This window comes from Mandrillus leucophaeus, unplaced genomic scaffold (assembly GCF_000951045.1).
Source record: "Mandrillus leucophaeus isolate KB7577 unplaced genomic scaffold, Mleu.le_1.0 Scaffold484, whole genome shotgun sequence".
NCBI classification, from domain to species: domain Eukaryota; kingdom Metazoa; phylum Chordata; class Mammalia; order Primates; family Cercopithecidae; genus Mandrillus; species Mandrillus leucophaeus.
In genome coordinates this window covers 1,056,112-1,077,059 of record NW_012105187.1, presented here as the reverse complement: position 1 = coordinate 1,077,059, position 20,948 = coordinate 1,056,112, and the positions used below count along the sequence as shown (strand labels likewise).

The 20,948-nt window shown below is 42.2% G+C and overlaps 1 protein-coding gene across 1 annotated transcript in view; it reads left to right on the top strand.

Annotated features, from left to right (window-relative positions):
* Positions 1–14,987: 14,987 nt before the first annotated feature.
* Positions 14,988–20,948, top strand: part of NMNAT2 (nicotinamide nucleotide adenylyltransferase 2) — a 206,644-nt gene continuing 200,683 nt past the window's right edge. Inside the window, exon 1 of the mRNA XM_011995333.1 lies at positions 14,988–15,653. Coding sequence (XP_011850723.1) covers positions 15,569–15,653 — 85 coding nt within the window. The 5' untranslated portion in view covers positions 14,988–15,568. The remainder of the gene's footprint in view (positions 15,654–20,948) is intronic.

Genomic DNA, 20,948 nt, shown 5'->3' with positions numbered 1-20,948 from the left:
CACAGTAACAGTCTGATCTTTCTTTTCCCCACAATGAATTTGCTCAAATCATCTTGGAAACCACTTCAGCTTATACTCATTAGGGCCTAAAGGAAGATTTTAAAGCATTTTCATTGCAGTTGGCCTGCACTTACTTTCTGTCAGGAAGTCTTCTTTGAAAGAGATATGCTGAGCCTGAGACCTCTCAAAGCCTCACAACTGAAGGGCTAGAGAGGCCTTGGCAGGGGTGGGGTGGGTGAGAGGAGGGAGCAGAACAAGGGCACTGATGATCACAGGCAATGAGTGCTGCCCTACCCACCCCACACATGATTGGAATTCCAACTGGTGGGACTCTGGCTGGCAGTCACTTTCAGATAAGCTGGTGTCCTTAGCCTGCTGGACATGTCACTGGGCTGCAAAGTGGGGTAGTGCAGCAGTTCTTTCTGTCCTCATCCAGGCTTGTTATCATAGGTGAGGGTCAAGAGAGATCAAAGATAGCAGTTGGATACTCTCACTTACATTAGAGTCCTGCAGTAGAGGCAGTTGTATACCCTGATCCACAAGTCTTCCTTCAAAAAGGCAGCATGGACTCAGGCAGACCTTGTTCAAATCCTGGCTCTGCCAGGTGTAATAGATGAATGATTATGGGCAAATTATTTGACTCTGCTGCCTATTTTCTCATTGGGAAAATGATGATAATAATGCCTGCTAGCTTCTAAGCCCTTACATGACAAATCCAGGTTTAGATTAAAAAGCCAAGGCTAAGCAAAGTGGCTCACATCTGTAATCCCAGCACTTTGGGAGGCCGAGGCAGGTGGATCACCTGAGGTCAGGAGTTCGAGACCAGCCTGGCCAACATGGTGAAATCCCATCTCTTCTAAAAATACAACAATTAAATTAGCTGGGCATGGTGGTGGGTGCCTGTAATCCCAGGTACTTGGGAGGCGGAGGCAGGATAGTTTGAGGCCTGTCTCTTATACACATCTAGATGTGTATAAGAGACAGCCCCAACCTGGGCAACAAGAGCAAAACTCCATCTCAAAAAAAAAAAAAAAAAAAAAGTCACAAGGACTGTGTTTTTTTTTTTTTTTTTTTTTTTTTTTTTGAGACAAAGTTTTACTCTATCGCCTAGGCTGGAGTTTAATGGCATGATCTTGGCTCACTGCAACCTCTGCCTCCTGAGTTCAGATGAATCTTGTACCTCGGCCTCTGGAGTAGCTGGGATTACAGGCGTGTACCACCACACCTGGCTCATTTTTGTATTTTTAGTGAGACAGGGTTTCACCTTGTTGGGCAGGCTGCTCTCGAACTCCTGACCTTAAGTGATTCACCTGCCTCAGCCTCCCAAAGTCCTGGGATTACAAGTGTGAGCCACTGCACCCGGCCAAAAGTCAGAAAGACTTTTAATAGTCTCCTGTCAGTTTCCTTTACTTCCTTCTCTTGCAAATACCTTTCCTGTACTGATGTGGAGAGTAAGAAGAGCTCCCATCCAGAGTGAGAGCAGGAGAAAAATTATGACCATCTGGCCTGTGCAGGCTGGTAGATGTGTGTACAGGGCAGTTTAAAAGAACAACATGAATCAAAAGCAGCCATAAAGGTGAGTTAGATAATATACCCTCCCCACCCACTTTACAAAATGCAATCTCAGGGTTTCCAAGGCTTGGAACCTCTAAATGGGTCTTTTCACCTTCAGCTTAAATAGCTATATGACCACCCATTAGTCTTAAGACTGTGGGTGTATTTTATGGAAGTCTAGTGTGCTATATTGCCCTCTGCACCTCTTTTTTGAGAGTGCATCTACCAGTAACTTTCAGAATTTCTACACACACCTGTGCACATACAGCAGCTCTCAGTTCCTAGACTCATCTCCTCTTCTTTGAGTCTCCTTAAACACTCTGCCCTGAGAGACAGTTGCAGGCAAGGTGAGCTCATTCCTTCCTCTTTTCATATCTTCTTTTCTTCCAGGGACGCTCCATGCCCAGCGAACCCTAGGGTGACTGTTGCCTGTATTCCCTGAGACAGGGACTAGTGCAGGGCAAATGCCACCAGACCTGACAAAAGTGGGGGAAGTCCTCCTTGTACAGTCTCCCTAAGAAAGTGTTTTCTTCTTCACAATTCCTAGGTCAGGGCCAGATGAATCTGTGTTTATCATTGTGCCAGTCATCAAAGGGGCAGAAGACACTCTTCCTTCCTTTCACCTTATCCTGAAGTGCCATTCAGGCAGAGGAAATAAATCCTAGAGCCAACGCCTTCTAGTTTCCCGAAATGACTGCTCATTCATCCTCCCTTTCTCACACCACTTTTGAGCAGCTGTTTGTATATGACACTGCACCAGTAGGGACAGCTCACTCTTTTCCCCAAGCAAGGCTCCTTGCCTATTCGCATCTTAAAGTAGGATTGACTAAGATGAAAGGAAGGGTAAGAGCTGCGAGGGACTCCTGTTGCTGGCAGAACCCAAACACCAGGGCCCCTCTGCAAAGAAGGCGTCTCACACACCGTAAGTCACGACTCAAAGCACTCAAAGAGTGCCCTTCTCTTTAGACTGATGTGACCTTGGAATCACAATTAGCCTTTCCTTTTGCCCCAGAGCCCTTCTCTGTGATAAACCAATAAGAATTCAGCCAAACTCTTTTTTTTTTTTCTTTTTTTGAGATGGAGTTTCACTCTTGTTGCCCAGGCTGGAGTGCAATGGTGTGATCTCAGCTCACCGCAACCTCCACCTCCCGGGTTCAAGAGATTCTCCTGCCTCAGCCTCCCGAGTAGCTGAGATTACAGACTTGTGCCACCACGCCTGGCTAATTTTGCATTTTTAGTAGAGACGGGATTCTCCATGTTGGTCAGGCTGCTCTCAAACTCCCAACCTCAGGTGATCCGCCTGCCTCAACCTCCCAAAGTGCTGGGATTACAGGCATGAGCCACTGCACCCAGCCCAGCCAAACTCTTAAGTGCAAGATTGACGATATGAGAATATCAAGCGAAGACTATTTACAAAATGGCAAATTTTAACTACCCAACATAGAGACTGGATCCTTTTAGCTTCTTAGCTCCACTGCCAGTTCACTCAGGTTCTACCTCTCGGAGACTGGTCACTGAAAAAAAAGCAAGCAAAGGTAGGTATCTCCTAGTCTTGAGAAAGGAAAGGGTCTTTCTAACTGGGCCCTACAACCTTTGTGTTCAGGTTCAAAATAGCATGCTTATCGTCTTTGACAGTCTGAGTTCTTCCTCAGTCATCCCTCATTCTTAAACCAAAAGTAATTTCTATAGCTAACTATGTGGAGTAGAATGCTGGAACTTGGAATCAACATTCTGACCCAGCCACTTACAGCTGCAACCTTGAGCTTTCTGGGCCTCACTTTCTTTCCTCATGTGCAAAATGCACAAAAGGACCTGCAAACACTTAGCTCACAGGATCGTTCGTTGTTAAGATCGAATAAAATAGCATATGAGGAAACGTTGGGAGCTCTAAATAGCTCCACACATGTAAACAGTTATTAGACTAAATTCTTAATAACGACTCATTATTAATTCCAAATCTGTTCTGCTATTCCGTTATAGACCCTGAGGGTTCTCTACTCATTTTCTTCTGTCATTCCACTTGATTCATCTTTTTCAACATCTCCCTTCCTCAACTTGTGAAACACACACATACACACACACAAACCCTGTAATTCTTTCATCCATTATTCTAATTCCTGTCAATTAATTTTGACTCATCACACATTTACATTTCCAAAATAACTACATTTACATTTCGAAAATAACTGCATTTACATATGATTTGCTCTTGCTTACATAAAAAGGGGTCAGCTAGATACAGAAATTAAGGGGGTGTGTCAGTCAGGTTTAAATTGGGGAAACAGAAACAACCTTATGTATTTCCAGAAGAAAGGGATTATAAAAACAAGAAATTAAGTGCTTATAAAATTCATTAGAAGCACTAAAGAAACTGAAGTTAGGGACCACCAGTGCCCTCTGGATTTCAAGGGTACACCACAATGGCTGTAGTCTACAGGTCAGCTGCCAAAACTGCCTCTCAATGCTCATGACTTTGATGACTACTGAAAGATGGGTTTTGGCTTCAAATACACATTTACAATGTTGTTTAGCAGCAATAACAATAGGAAAATGACTTTCACCTTACTTTAATCTCACATGAGGGCATCTCCATGGTAGAGTCTAATTAGTATCCAGAAATCTAGCTGCAAGGGAATCTGAAAAAATGTAGTTTCTGACTTTCTGGCTCCTAAAGTTCAAAAGCATACATAGGGGGCTTTGAGAATGGATGTTTACTTCCAGCTAACAATAACCCACTCAAGGGAGGAATTCTAATCTTTACAAAGAATGAACAACTCAGCTATGGTCTAAACTAGAGCTTGATGGGAGAAGGAACAGGGTGCACAGATCTTATAGTTGCAAGCTTTATGAATACCTGTTGAGATTTTTTTTTGGCAGTCCTTTTTTCTATGGTTTTTTTTTTTTTTTTTTTTTTAAGACAAAGTCTCACTCTGTTGCTCAGACTGGAGTGCAGTGGCACAATCTCATCTTAGCTCACTGCAACCTCCTCCTCCCAGGTTCTGGTGATTCTTGGGCTTCAACCTCCCCAGTAACTGGAAATATAGGCATGTCCCACCATGGTCGGCTAATTTTTGTATTTTTAGTAGAGACGGGGCTTTGCCATGTTGCCCATGCTGGTCTCAAACTCCTGGCCTCAAGTGATCCACCTACCTTGGCCTTCGAAAGTGCTAGAATTACAGGCATGAGCAACCACACCTGGCTGTTTTTTTTTTTTTTCTAGTTTTTAAGACATCTAACTCAGAGTAGAAATTTTAAAATATTCATGAAGAGTGGATCCAGCCATAAGCAAAAATCATTCCACATTTATTAAAGAAATATTTTGTGAACCCTTACTATGTGTCGGACTGTGACAGACTCTGGGGATGTAATAGTAAACAAGATAGAAGTGGTTCCTGCTCTCATGAAGGGTTTGGGAGAGTAAGGCATTAGGAGGGCCTGGCTGACTACCCAAGTTCAAAGCCTGCCTTCACCACATATCAGCTTGAACACAATTTAACTTCTCTAAGTCTATCACCTTGTCTGTAAGATACAGGTAATCAAAGAACCTACATCATTGAGATATAGTGAAAATTAAATGAGATAATGTCTGTAAAGTGTTAAGCATACTGCCTAGTGCATGGCAGGGTCTGAATAAATGTTGGCGGAGGGTGTAAACAAATAAAAAAGTAATCGCAATACAGGACACTGATAAGTGCTTTAATACAAGAAAAACAGCACATATGAGAAGAGGCACTAACACAGACCCAGGGGGCCCACAGAAGGCTCGGGAAGTAAATTAATAAATTCTGGATTGAGTCAGAGTTAGTTGTCAGGGATGAAGATGAGAAAACAGTATTTACCAGCTAGCATAGAGCATACCACATTTGATGACTAAAAGGAGTTCAGTGTGTGGTTAGAGTAAAGGGAGTAAGGTGAGGTTGAGAGGCAATGAGGAGCCAGATCATGAGGGACTTGTAAGATTTTTAAGAATTCGCATTTTATTCTGAGAGTACTGAGGAGCCATTGAATGATTTAAAGTCAAACAGTGATCTGATCTGATTTATAATTTAGAAAACATCCCTGTTTTAGGCTGTTTTGTGCGGCTGTGACAGAATAATCTGGGACTGGGTAATTTATAATGAATAGAAATTTATTTCTCACAGTTCTGGAGGCTGGAAAATCCAAGATTGAGGGGCCAGCATCTTGTGAGGGCCTTCTTGCTGTGTCATTCCATGATGAAAGGGCAAGAGAGCAAGAGGGGACCAAACTCACTTTTATAACAAACCCACTCTTGCAATAATGATGTTGATCCATTCATGAGGACAAATCCCTCACGACCTAATAACCTCTTAAAAGTCCCACATCTCACCACTGTTGCATTGGGGATTAAGTTTCCAACACATGAACTTTGGGGGTCACACTTAAACCATAGTAATCCCTTTGGCTGGAGTATACAGAGTGATTGAGAGGAGGAAAAGATTACTGCAGAAAGTCCAACCTGAATTCTTCAGTAATTTAAGAAGGAGAACCTGGGGAGTGGCAGAAAGATCAAGAAAAGTGGAATAATTCTGGAGATATTTACTAAGTAATTGGCTGGAAAGTACAGTATACATTTTTCACTGCCTTCCTTCTTCCTTTCTCTTTCTTTTTTTCTTTATTCCTTTTTATTAGGGAGCAAAACTTCTTTAAATAATTCACCTTCTTAGGTAACAGTGCTATCTGATCAGTTAGTGGCCTTCAGAAGCATATGCTCCATGTTAGATATTTAACACAGTTATTTAACATTATTGCAAATTTATAGTCATGTGGAGAAAAAGATGATATAGGGACTACATTTGCATTTGCCTTTTGTTTTGGTAGCCCTCAAATCCTGCAGCTATGCTGCAGATATTTCAGGTGAACAACCATTTTCTTTTTAGGATAATCTTTTGATCTGAGCTACTTGTCCAAGCAGCCATGATGGGGTAACTAAAAGTATCATGTTGTGCAACCCTTACTATTCTTCTAGTTTCTGACCCTGTTTTTCATGGTGGAACCAAATTTTGAGTGTGTTTGGGGGTATAAAAAGTGGGACGGTGCCCCTTAAAACCCTCACCAAAGAGGTGGGTAGAGCAGACCTGTTTTTTGGCCCCAGGAGAGTATATCAGAATGGTCCCATGACTCAAGCTGAGCTAATAGGATTCTCTTTCTGTGATTTGAACCAAGACACGGAGACTGAGGTCAGCAGATGTTGGGAACTGGAGGTCATGTTTAGGTCTGTGCCATAGTTTAGGCTGTGAAAATTCAAATCATTTTAATGGAGCAGCAGGAACAAAGAAACTTTCAGAGAAAGATAATGCTAATGCATGGCATAGATAACAGATTATGTGGAGGGAGGGAGTAAGTAGGAGGGAGGGAGTGAGAGAGGAAGAACGAAGTTTAGAAGCTTCTAGATGCCAACAAGGCCAGCTTGGATTCAGAGAGTATTGAACTCCCATCTCTCACCCTCAAGACAGCATTTCCCACACTCTCCTTAGTCCCTAGAAGCCACAGCCTAAATGTCCTGAATTTATCCAGGATCACATTTCCCTTGGAATGCCTTCCTTTTTTTTCATCAGTTTCTACCCTCCCACAAAAATTAATAAATCTCAGTTTACTTCCTACAAGGTGCTGGACCTGCAGATATTAAGAAGACATTTTCAGATTATAACTCGATGTCTACACTACATATTTTCTTCTTATAGCAACACTATATTTATTGTCAAGCTTCTCTACCTTCTACTATAAGCCCAGTCTGAGAAATTCAGATGAAGTTGAATTTTCTTCCTATTCCCCTCCCCTTTCAAGCCTAGTGTGGGCAAGTGACCCAGGTTTGGCCAACTAGTTCCTTTTTCTAGTCACAGTGATTGATAAGGATGGACACATGATCAGTGTAGGCCTAATCAGAGTCTTCATTGAGACTTTTATTGGCATTCTGGGCAAAGATCCTGTCTTTCAGTGGGATTATGACCTGTAAGGACAATGTTGTTTAGGGCTGCCAGCAGCCACCTTGTTTTAATATGGAGAGTACTCATCTGAGAATAAAAGGAATCATAGAGGAAAGTAAAATAGGAGATGGTGAGAGAAAGAAACAGGATCTTGATGATATTATCAGAATTCATGGATATAGTAGTCCCTAAAACCGAATCTACCATTAGACTTCCCAATCAAATAGATCAATAAATTTCCTCCTTGACTTAAACCCCAGTTTGAATACGATTTCCGTTATTGTTTCTGAAACAATCCTGAGTAATACAAGCGACTTATAAAATTTAAAAGTGGGCCGGGTGCGGTGGCTTATGCTTGTAATCCCCACACTTTGGGAGGCTGAGGTGGGCGGATCACTTGAGGTCGGGAGTTCGAGACCAGCCTGGCCAACACGGTGAAACCCTGTCTCGCTAAAAATACAAAAATTAGCCTGGCATGGTGGTGGGCACCTGTAATCCCAGCTACTTGAGAGGCTGAGGCAGGAGAATCCCTTGAACCAGGGAGATGGAAGTTGCACTGATCCAAGATGGTGCCACTGCACTCGGCCTGGGTGACAGTGCGAGACTCTGTCTTAAAAAAATAAAAATAAAAATAAAAATGGAAAGCACACAGTTACTAACTTTGAATTATTTCAACTCCAGCCATAGAAGGAATCTGGGTTGTGAAAATTGAGACTAGCAGGTCTGATTGGTGCAAATGTTTCTTGTGCCTTCATTTCCTCTGAAATTAGTTTAGTTATTATGGGATAGTTGTTTGGAGTAGCTCAGCTGAGACACTGTTATTTTTTACATCTGATAAATTTGGGAGTCATGGGATTGAAATTCCAAGTTAGATCTGACTTAACTACATTGTGAAGTATTGACCTAATGGAAAAAGTATTTTGTATTTTAATCTCCCTATCCTTTATTTAATACTCTCTTGAGCCAAATGTGTTTTTCATTTGGGTGACTTAAAGGAAGGAGGCAGAGATATTCTCAGATGTCATTTCAGGGAATGATTTTACTTCTTAATCAATTATACCCTTTTCAAGTCTGTTAGTACTGATTTTTCTGTCTCCTATTTTTGCTCTTGGGAAAACTTTATAAGTAGTAAGATTTTCAGTCTCAAGAAAATAATTGAAAATACAAAATTTTCAATTTGAACCACCTCCCCCAGTATCTGAAAGAAGCCATGATGAACAAATGAGCAAATATCTGAGTTAGCTGAATAAATTTATTATTTTTAATGGTATGCAATGCTTATTGGTTACAGAAACCTGTGTACTTTCTCTCTTTCACTGTGGTGCCGGAAGTATTGCTATGCTTATAATTGATAATTAGGTTTTAAAATTTGGGAACATAAATTGGGTGAGACAGCTCATGCCTATAATACCAGTACTTTGGGAGACCCAGGTGAGAGGATTGCTTGAGGCCAGGAGTTCAAGACCAACCAAAGCAACATAGCAAGACCCCAGCTCTTAAAAAAATGGGGAACGTATTTCATTTGTGAATTGTTATTTGAATAATTACATAAATTATAAGTCTGAGTGAAATTTTGGTGACTTAAAGCTGCAAGAAGGATGATTTTGATCTAGGGACATTGTTTATTCCACGGACATAAAAATGTTTGCTTGTGAGGAAAAGAAAGAGAGAAATGCCAATCATTTTAGCTCTATCCTAATGATATCTATCTTGAAGAAAAGTGAAGAAAGCAAAAGAGAGAAAAATATAGAAATGTGGAAAATTTTCTTCCCAAAGAAGCAGGGTTTTCTTAGGATAATATTTTTAATGGAAATACATGAAATAAATATTCAATAGCTGACTTGATTCTAGAAACTGAAGGACTTGACTCCAGGAATATAGGTGTGTCTTTTTGTTCTTCCTATGAAAGATGATCCCTAATATTACTTTGTTGTTTGTTTGTTTGTTTTGAGACAGAGTCTTGCTGTGTAGCCCAGGTTGGCGTGAAGTGGCACAGCCTCCTGAGTAGCTGGGATTACAGGCACGCACCACCACACCCAGCTAATTTTTGTATTTTTAGTAGAGATGGGGTTACGCCATGTTGGCCAGGCTGGTCTCAAACTCTTGACATCAAGTGATCTGCCCACCTCAACCTCCCAAAGTGCTGGGATTACAAGTATGAGTCACTGCGCCCAGCCCCTAATATTACTTTGGAAGCCAGCTATATAAACATGAAATGGTTTTACCCTAATTTGTGATGAAAATGTATAATTAATCTTGTCTAGGTAAATAGGGAAACAGGTGAGCTTACATGCCCATGAGCATATATACCCACTTTGTTAGACTTCACATATGCACATCTCTCTCAGACCCAATAGACACTTAAGCCTGCCCCTTCATAACAGGTATTTATGGCATGGAAAGTTCTGGTTTGGTCTGTCTGCCTTGAGCTATTGGAAAACTGAACTGGCTCGAGTGAACTGGAAGGTTTAGGCAGTGGGAGAATGACTCTACTTCCTTCTTTATAGCCTAAAGTAATTTCCAGCTGTCAGAAAGTTGAAATATTGGAAAAAATATTACCTAAGTTAAAATAAGCATCCCTGAGAATAAATCACTATATATATTAAGGTGCATCTATTGTGCAAGACTTGATATTCTTACATCTTATAAACCAGGTTTTACTGAAAAGAAACTCATTATTGGTATGTTTTTGGCAACTTGTTTTCATTGGTTGATATTTAGACTATTGGAATATCCCCAAAGCCATTACTCTCTAAGATTGCAACTTCCAGAAACATTCTTGACAAATGCATCAGTAGAAACAACTGAACACTTAAAAACAATTGGTGTTTGTATTTAGCAACTGTGAAGTTTAACCTAAAGTTGGTGATATGCTTTTTTAACAAAGCTCTTTACTCACACATGGTTTATTTTATTTTATTTTATTTATTTTATTTCATTTCATTTTATTGATACAGAGTCTCGTTGTTGCCCAGGGTGGAGTGCAGTGGCATGATCTCAGCTCACTGCAACCTCTGTCTCCCAGGTTCAAGTGATTCTTGTGCCTCAGCCTCCCGAATAGCTGGGACTACAGTCATGTGCCTCCATGCCCGGATAAGTTTTGTATTTGTAATAGAAACAGAGTTTCACCATGTTGGCCAGGCTGGTCTCGAACACCTGGTCTCAAGTGATCCTCCCACCTCAGCCTCCCAAAGTGTTGGGATTACAGGCGTGAGCCACCATGCCCGGCCCACACATGGTTTTATTTGATCCGTATAGCAAACCCGTAAAGTACACCTCCTAGTAATAACTAAACTAATTTCAGTGAAAATGGAAGCATAAGAAAAATTTGCACCAATTAGACTTGCTAGTCTCAGTTTTCATACCCATATTCACTCTATTGCTGGAGTTGAAGTGGCTCAAGATTGGTAACTGTGCACTTCTAGATGTTGTAACTTTCTTGTATTACTTAGGACTATTTCAGAAGCAAATAACAGTAACTCTATTGAAATTAGAGTTTGCTTATTGTATGGCTTTGGGCAAGTCATTTATTGCTAAGCCTTTATTATGTCAACTGGAACTAAGCCAAATAAGGAATTTATTGATTTATTTAATTGGGAAGTCTAATGGATAGATCTAGCTTTAGGAACAGCTATATTCAACAGAAATTATTCCTTACTGGAGCCTGGGAAGTCCAAGATTAAGGCATCAGCAGATTCGGTGTGTGGTGAGGGCTTGGTGCCTGGTTGGCAGATGTGTCATCACATGGTAAAAAGAACAAATGAGCTCCCTTGAGCCTCTTTTAATCCCATTTATGAGGGCTTCCAGCTCATGATCTAGTCCTTCTCAAAGGCTCTATGCATGAGTATGTTCTTGCTCTGCTCTAAAGAAATATCTGAGACTAGGTAATTTATAAAGAAAAGAGATTTGACTGGCTCATGGTTCTGCAGCTTGTACAGAACGCATAGCGGCTTCTAGGGAGGCCTCAGGAAGCTTTTACTCATGGTGGAAGGCAAGGGGGAAGCAGGCAGGTCTTACATGGCTGGAGCATGAGGAGTGGGTGGAGGGAGGTGCTACACACTTTTAAACGACTAGATATCATAACAACTCACTGTTAAGACAACAGCTCCATGGAGATGGTGTTAAACCATGACCCAATCACCTCCTACTAGGCACCACCTCCAATGTGGGATTACATTCAACATGAGATTTGGGTGAGGACACAGATCCAAACCATATCACCCTACCTCTTAAGACCATGACATAGGGGATTAGGTTTCAACATATGAATTTTGGGGGAAACAAGCATTCAGACCTTAGCACATGGTAAGGTATCTCTTAGTCTGTTCTCCAATCTCTGCTGAGAAGTCCTATTCTCTCAGTTATAAACTTTCATTTATTGATCATCTACTATATGCTAGGTGTTCTACATACATTACCTCTAATCTTAACATCTCTGCAGCTTGGTGGATATTGTTATCCTCATTTTACAAATGTGGCTAGTATAACATAGCAGTGAAACAAGATGAGAGAGTAGCCAGGTGTCAAGAGTAGAGCCTTCAATCAAAACTGTCAGGGTTTGAATCTGGTTCCATACATGCTAGCAGTCTGAACCCAGACCAGTTACTTAATTTCCCTGTGCGCCTGTAGGCTTATCTCTAAGATAGAATAAAATCATACAAACTCACGGAGTTATTGTGAGTGTTAAATGAGTTAACATCTGTAAACATTTTATAGTGCTTGGGCTTCCAGTAACACCCAATGAATGTTAACTACTATTATTAATTTGGTGTGCCCCAGGGTTGAACCTGAGGACCTCCTTTTCACTCTGTTTCTCCCTAGGTAACCTCATCTAGTCCCATGACTTTAAATATAAACTATACTGAAGACTCCAAATTTATATCTCCTGCCAAACACGCTTTTCAAACGTTGAGTCAGCTCATGTCACTTCTCCACTCAAAACCCTTGAATGGCTTCCCATCCCTTCTCAGTGAAAAAACCAGAGCCTTAATCAAGACCTGCAAGGCCCTGTATGATCTGTCCTACTTTTTGGACCTGTCTTTGAGTGCTTTCCACATTCTTTGTTTTCTCCAGTCACCTTGGTGTGCTTGTCAAACACCCCCAAGCACTCTTAGTCTTCTGACCCTTTATACTGGCAGTCCTGCCTGGTATATTCTTCCCTAGATATTCAAGTGACACATGCCTTCACTTCATTTAGGTCCCTGTTCGAGTACTGTCTTATCAGAGAGGCCATCTTTGACCACTGCAATAAAAGAGGATTTTCTTTCTTTCTCTTTTCTTCGCATTCTGCTTTATTTTTCTTTATGGCACTTTTTACCATTATGTTTATTCATTTGTTTACAGTCTGTTGATTTCCTCTGGAATGTGAGCTGTATTAAAGCAGGGACTCTGTTTTGTTCATAGCCCCTAAATCAGTGCTTGGTGCATGGCTGACACTCAATAAATATTTATCGCTTAACTATAATTATGTCAATGGCCTAGCTAGTGAGTGTCAGAGTTTCGTACCCGAGTCAGCCTCCCTTTACAAGCTCTTGCTCTTTTTACACCACTAATCTGCATATTATATTAGGGAAGATACAAACCCCATTATGAATATACATCAGTTCTTAGGAGTCTTCTATTTAAACTAGAAATTTTATGCATATTAGGGTTGATTTGCTATTCATCACAATTTAACAAATATTTACTCCACACCTACTACATGCTCTTGGATAAGAAAAAAAAACAGTGACCAACTCATTAATATGGCATGGAAATTTATCCAAGAAACTGGAAGCCCAGGATAGGTACATATTTGTACTTGTCAATCTCTAAGTTAAGAATTATTGACTCTGGCTGGGTCAGTGGCTCACACCTTTAATTTCAACACTTTGGGAGGCTGCTGTGGGTGGATTGCTTGAGGTCAGGAGTTCAAGACCAACCTGGGCAATATAGTGAAACCCCGTCTCTACAAAAAACATGAAAAATTAGCTGGGCATGGTGGCAAACACCTGTAGTCCCAGCTACTTGGGAGGCTGAAGTGGGAGGATTGCTTGAGTCCAGGAAGTTGAGGCTGTGGTGAGCTGAGATCATGCCACTGCATTCCAGCCTGGATGACAGAGTGAGATCCTGTCTCAAAAAAAAAAAAAAAAAAAAAAAGAATTATCCTCTATATTCAGTTCATCTGCAAAGAATCATTGGTTCTTTCTGTTGCATAAGCATAGAACATCTGTCTTCCTCTACTATTCTCAATTTCAGTCTACATATTGTTTAAGCCAAATTTCAAAATCTATAAAACGTATCCTGAGACCATTTACTTCTCATTGCTCCCGTCTCTATAAACCCTAGTCTCAGGACAACTCCACTTGCCTAGGTGAGCAGATTTTCCTAAATGCTTTCCTTGTCTTCCCATTTGGCCTCCCTTTCCACCCAGCAACCAGAGAGATCTTATAAAAATGTAAATTACATATTATTCCTCTGCTTAAAAGCTTCAGTGGCTTCCTTTTGTTATTATTCCACTTAGAAAAGTGTCTAACTCTTGCCCTAGCCTACAAGCCCCATTTGATCTGGCCCTGATCACCTGCTGTTCAGTCTTCTATCATTTTTCCCCTTGCCCATATTTTCTAGCCACACTGGCCTTTCATTTCTATGAGCACAGTAAGCTCTTCCCTGTCCCTGAATATGTGGACTAGCAACTACTCTTGTTGCTCAAGTCTCACTGAAATGTCACCTCCCCAGAGAGGCCTTCTCAGACTACTTGATTCATCCCCTCTTCTCCACTCACTCTCTGCTCTGTCAGAGAGTAAATTGCATTCACTTACTGTGCATTGCACAATTTCCATCTAATATTTATTGTCTATCTTCCTCCAGTAAAATGAAGACAGTGACTTTGCTTCACCAGCAGGGTTTATAGCAATACTTGACACACAGTGAGTCCTCAAGAAACATTTGTTAAATGGTAAGTCTTTGTCTCAACTTTGGTAGCTTATGGAGGATCCCCATCATTTTCTTTTTTTTTTTTTTCAAGATGGATCCTCGCTCTGTCACCCAGGCTGGAGTGCAGTGGTGCGATCGCAGCTCACCACAACCTCTGCCTCCTGGGTTCAAGCAATTCTCCTGCCTCAGCCTCCCGAGTAACTGGGATTACAGGCACACGCCATCATGCCTGGCTAGTTTTTGTATTTGTTTTTTAGTAGAGACAAGGTTTCACTATGCTGGCCAGGCTGGTCTCGAACTCCTGACCTCGTGATCCACCCGCCTCGGCCTCCCAAAGTGCTAAGATTACAGGCATGAGCCACCGCACCCGGCGGATCCCCATAATTTTCTAATACACTTTTAGTAACTCTGCCACCTTCATGTTCTCTCAAATGGATAGCATTGCTTCACCCACAAAAAGGATCAGTATAACAGAGGAAGGGTTGAGATCACCCCTATCTCTCTGCGGCAACAGATCAAGATTTGGACTCAACTTAACAGTTTGGAATCATCAGATAAGGGAAAAAGGAAAGGCAGAAATGAATGCTACTGAAATAAACAATGGTCATTTCTCACTTAAAATTTTGAGGAAGAGAGAAAGAAAAATATATCTTAAGATGAAACATTTTTTAACTTGGAGATGTTAGAGAAAGTGGGGGGACAGAAAAATGTTAGACTGAGGAGGAAAACTGAATCAAGATGAGGCAAGAGGCAGAAAGAGCCCACACCATGCTATGAGCTCTTGGTTCCGAGCTTGGGTACCACGTCTTGCCTTCTGGATAAACTCTAAGGAAGAGAGTGATGAAGTGAAGCGGGCTAGGGGCGATAGAAAGGATGGGGTGGGGCACCGGGACGAGAGACGGCAAGGAAGCTAGAACGAAAGGAGAGGGACCGAGGAGAGAAGAGAGCAGAGCAATACAAAAGCAGCCTCGGAGCTTGCCGGAGCTGCAAGCGTTAAGGGGAGGCGGAGAGTGACGCGGTTTGCGTCTGGAGCGGCTCCTTGGAGTCCACAGCATCCACCGCCGGAGCCTCGCCTTCCTTTCTCCCTCTGCAGACACAACGAGACACAAAAAGAGAGGCAACCCCTAGACCACCGCGAGGGACCCACTTGCACCATGACCGAGACCACCAAGACCCACGTTATCTTGCTCGCCTGCGGCAGCTTCAATCCCATCACCAAAGGGCACATTCAGATGTTTGGTGAGTCCTCCCGCCCACCTCTGGAAGCCGCTTCCGCTCCTCTCCTTTCCCAGGCACCTGTGTTTTCCAGGGCGATCGAACGGGAAGGCGTGTGCCCCATTCGGAGGGGTGCGCCGGCTGATCCAGCTGGTGGAGGTCGGCCCCTTTATTTTGGACTCGGGGGAGGGGAGGCAGACTGCGTTTCCGAGGCGTCACTTGCTGGGGCCAGACCCGGCTTGCAGGGGGCCAAAGGTGGGGGATGGGAGAGGACTAGAGACAAGTGTCATTTGGGGCTGGGCAGGGGTTCGAAATACCAGAACTGGAGTGCGGCGGTGCGGTGGTTCGGCTACCAGGCTGGCGAGGACCGGGATGGGGGCAGAGGTTGGGGCGCCGAGTAGCGGGAGGAGGAGGCTGGAGATAACGTGCTGTTTGTTTAGGATGGGCCGAAATCTCGAAGGAGTTAAATCATGTATGTGCCTCGGATTCACAAACACACTCGCGCCCAATACACCAGTGACAGGAGCTGGGGCTTCAAGATTAATTTCAGATTTGGCTGGTGGTTCTGGGCGGCCCAGGGACGAGTGTTTGGGAATTGTGGGCCGTGTATTGCCCGCGCGAGGTGGATGCTGAGCGAATAGGGAGGGGGCCCTTTTCCGCCTAGGTTCGGCCTCAGGAACCCGCTGCCTAGGACAGGGAGGGGGCCGGGTGGCGGCTGCGGGAGGCCCTGCGGGAGCCGGAGCCGAAGGATCGGGGCCCAAGTTGGCTGAGGCTCTGCCCAGGGTGGCCATGGCACGCGGAAGGTTTGAGGCGTCTAGTGTGTGTATGAATGTGCGAATGAGTGTGTGTGAGTATATGCGTGTGCGTGTTGGGGGGAGGGGACTCATCATCGCGCGTTTGTTTCTTAGAAGCTTTGGGGCGTGGAGCCAGAGAGAGCGAGCGGGGGCATCTGGCTGGCTGGTTCGGGGTCCAGGAGCTGCAGGGGAAAGGTGATCGATGGATGCCTGTTGGAGGTCTCGCGCCACTGGTGGGAAACCACGCGGCTTCGCAGCTGCTAGTAGGTCTCAAAGGAGCGGGGCATGAGCGTTTAGACACGGAAAGAGGGACGCGGAGGTCACTTTAGAAGCACGAATTGAGAAGTTAGAAGTTGGGTGTGCTTTTTCTTGAAACTGAGAGAAGCGAGGAGTAGGGAAGAGTGAGTGGGCTGGGATGGATGAGAGAGCGGGTGGGAGGCCCCGACCTGGCCCGCCAGCGAGGCGCTCTCCAGAGGCGGCGGTGCTGAAATGCAGGGCGCGCCGGAGCTGGATGCGGGCACACGTGTTTATCCGGAGCTTGAGGATTGCGCGAGCCCTCCTAGGGAGGTTTAATGAAAACCACATTACAGCAGTAAAGACAGGGCGAGGTGGTTTAGGCTAAAAATATTCATCTTTAAACTTAAAAGGTGCGCTGAACTGGGATCGCTTGTTAAAAACCTCATGTAAAGAATATAGAACTACTTTGAGCAGAGGGCAAATCGGGTAGGCATATCTACACCATAGAAGGAGGGAGGCTGAGAAACAGCCATCCCTTCTTCACCATTCGTTCAGCTTTTAAAAGTCTTTTATTAAGAACCAATGCCAACTTGCCTGTTAAATAAGGACTTCTGTTCAAGCATCAGGGTAGACAAGAGCATCTCATCAGTCTTCTAAGGAATGTCAGTGCCCAGTGCCCTTTGATGCTGGTGTCTTCATCCCTTTCCTTCTTTTCCTGTCTGTCCATATGTCCTCTGGCAATTTATGTTGATGCACTTTACTCCTCTCCCTTGACCAGGCAATGATGGGTTTTCCTTTGGAACCAAGAGAAAGGAGGAGTAGGGAAGAGCCACTGGGCTGGGGATGAAACTCTGTGACTCTAAGAATCTTTGGTGACCCAGTGGGTACTACTCCTTTCTTCCTGGAGCTATGAAATCCCACTTATTTTAGATTACAAGAGAAACAGATTTGGATTGAGAACCAAAAATTCTGTCCTGCAACTGAAGATTCTTTGTTAACAGTAATAAAGGCTTTTGTTAAGCAAACACTGACCTGCCAATTCTCCATGAGCTTCAAGGATAGACTATGTGGAAATAGGCCTGAGTTGCAGTGGAAGAGTTTAGATATAGAAAGGTGAAAAGGAGACTTTTGGCAGTAGCGATTATTTACTTAGTGTAAGAACTGAGGACCAGGGCAGAATGTCAACAAAGTCCTTTGCATGTCCATTAAAGTATAATTCAGAGAGCAACACAAAAAAGGGATATGATATGTTCACTCACTGTGGCTTTAAGGAGCTTATTACCTAATGAAGAATTTAGCACATAAACAAGTAAAAATGAAGCAAGAATAAGAACACGAATACACATTAAACTATTTTTGGTAGAATCTCTTATGTGAATCTTTGAGCTCTGGATAAATTTTATAATTTATTTTTGTAGAGCAGTTCTGGTTAACAAAACCTTTTCATCTACGTTAAGTTACTTATTCCTATTAACAACCTTATAAGAAATACATTATTACCTCTATTTTACAAATAAGAAACTGACAGAAGCCAAGTGACTTTCTCATGAACACACATGGAGAATAGGTGGCACTGAGACTTCAGCCTCATGTTCCCGATTCCTCTTGCAAAGGCCTTCATACTGCAACAAAGGCTGCAGGAAGTGCCCACTCATCTTCTGACTGCAGAATTCCATGAACACTCTATTTTCATGAACTGTAAACTAACAGAATTAAGTTGACCATCAACTAAGCGAGATTCCTATATATGCATTTCCTTAAGATCTTTGTCTTATCTCTAAAGAAACCAGTTATTTATGAACTATTTCCTCCTTTCAAATGGCTTTTAAAATTTTCTCTCTGACAACACAGAAATAATTAATACAACTAAATATCAAACTTTTGGCCAGGCGTGGTGGCTCACTCCTACAATCCCAGCACTTTGGGAGGCAAAGATGGGCATATCACATGAGCTCAGGAGTTTGAGACCAGACTGGACAACCTGGTGAAGCCCCATCTCTACAAAAAATATAAAAATTAGCCAGGTATGGTGGTGCATGCCTGTAGTCCCAGCTACTCTAGAGGCTGAAGTGGGAGGATGGCTCAGGTGGGAGCCTGGGAGGCAGAGGTCACAGTATGCCGAGATAGCACACTGCACTCTATTCTAGGTAATACAGCCAGATTCTGTCTTTAAAAATTTTTTTTCAAACTTTCTTTAAGGTGACTGAAATTTGTAATAAATTTTTTTAAAAAACAGACACAAACAGGACTTTGAAATTAGACATTTTAAATAGAGCTCCTGTATCTCGAAATTCAATTTCTTACCAAAGGAAAAAGAGAAAGACTATAAACAAAAAGAGAAGTGGCATTCAAAACTTAAGACTCACTCTTCATTTTTGTAAAGTAGCACTTGTACAATTCTCAATATTTGTAAAATTTTTTAGAATGAAATTTTCTTTTACTCTGAAAGGGAAGCTGATATTATTTCTCCTATTTGAAGCTATAGAAACATACAGGAAAAAATAATATTTGTGAGAGATATTTGACACTTGTATACTCAACTGTAACTAAAATGCTTTCAGGATGAGTAAAAGTTTTTGGCAAAGTAAACCCATAAATGAATGATGTCATATCTCATGGGTCTGCCTCATTACATAAGAAGATAATGTGGAAGTTTTAAAAAATGTAACTGCTTAGTTTTTAAGTATGTAGAGATTATAATTTAATGTGGCTTTCTTTATATTTATAGCTATATTTGTCAATAAATCTACCACTGGGAAGTCAGAGAGAAAGTTTAAATAGAAAAGTAAGAAAATATAGCTCAGATTAATTTGGCTACTAAAAAAAAAAACAGAGGAATTGGGGAATTTCATCACAGCAGAAATATTTCTAGCTATTTTTTGTATTTTTTCTATTTTAATTTGTAGATATAGGGTCTTGCTCCGTTGCCTAGGCTGGAGAGCAGCAGCAGGGTCACGGCTTCCTGCAGCCTCAAACTCCTGTTTCTGCTAACTGCGGATTAAATCCAGGTCTACCTGACTCCAAAAACTATTTTCTTTTTACCGCGCTCTGATAACGTCTCCCAAATTACCAAAGTCTAACATCTTTCCTCCCTTTAAGCCAGTCAGAGGTCTAATGCCTGACAGAGAGGGATGACCAGGTGGCAAGGAGTCAGTCATTCAGGTCAGGTGGTTAATACCAGGGAGAGCTTTCTGAAATAAGCTTCAGTGAGAACAATTGGAATTGGAATCTTATGGCAGCCGCTATTTTTGAAAATTAATATTTCTTTGAAAAGTCATATTTCTTCAAAAAGATCCACAATACTGATAACTCAAATGGTACAAGATCTACTATAATCATTCTCCATGTACCCGAGCCTGTGGCATAGTAGAATTGCATGCTTAGGCTGGGTGCATGCTCACGGCCACCGCCTTCCTCCACAGCAATGGTCCCTCCACCAACATCCAGGAGAATGTGACCAAAAAGAGGAGGGTATGTTGGCTGTGACAGCCAGAAATGACCAAATTCAGTTCTCTTTCTGGGCTCAAGCAGACCTTTCACCTCAGCCTCCTGTGCAGTTAGGACTACAGGCACCATGGGCACACCCTGGTGGCTAATGAAAAAAAATTCTTTTAGAGACAGGGTCTTGCTCTTTTGCTGAGGCTGGTCTCCAACTCCTGACCTCAAGCAATCCTCCCACATCAGCCTCTCAAGTAACTGGGGTTATAGATGTGAGCCACTGCATCCAGCTGTATCCTGCTTTTTAATAATTGTAAAATAAATGGATTTTCCAGTTTTTCTATTTCAAATTTTTTTTTTTTTTTTTGCTTTGAGTTGGATCATTTGAAGAGACGTAATCCAATTTTGTTCTTCTTAAAGGGTAATGAAGAGGGCCTTCTACTTGTTGCAGAATTGGAGATGCAGCCCCTACTGCTACAGCTAGAAACCATAAGAAAATGAATTCGAGTTGCTACTAATAAATATATAGAACTGCTATAAATCAAGAAGCTGTTGAATGTGATCAAAATTCTTATATTATAAAAGTTATTAAGCACATGTGGTACTCTTTTCCTTTGTACCACTATCTAATTTGATCCTACCCTGCAAGGTAAACTGAATAATACTATCCACTTTTACGATTGATAAGGCAGAGGTACATGTGTAAGTCATTGGGTCGAATTCATCAGCAAAAATCAGTATAGAACCTCTTTCTTGATATCTAGACTCTCTCACTCATGACGCTTCTTTTTTATTTCCTTATAATTGCAATAGCACCTATGAAAGAAGAAGCCATTTGAACTTAGCTGTC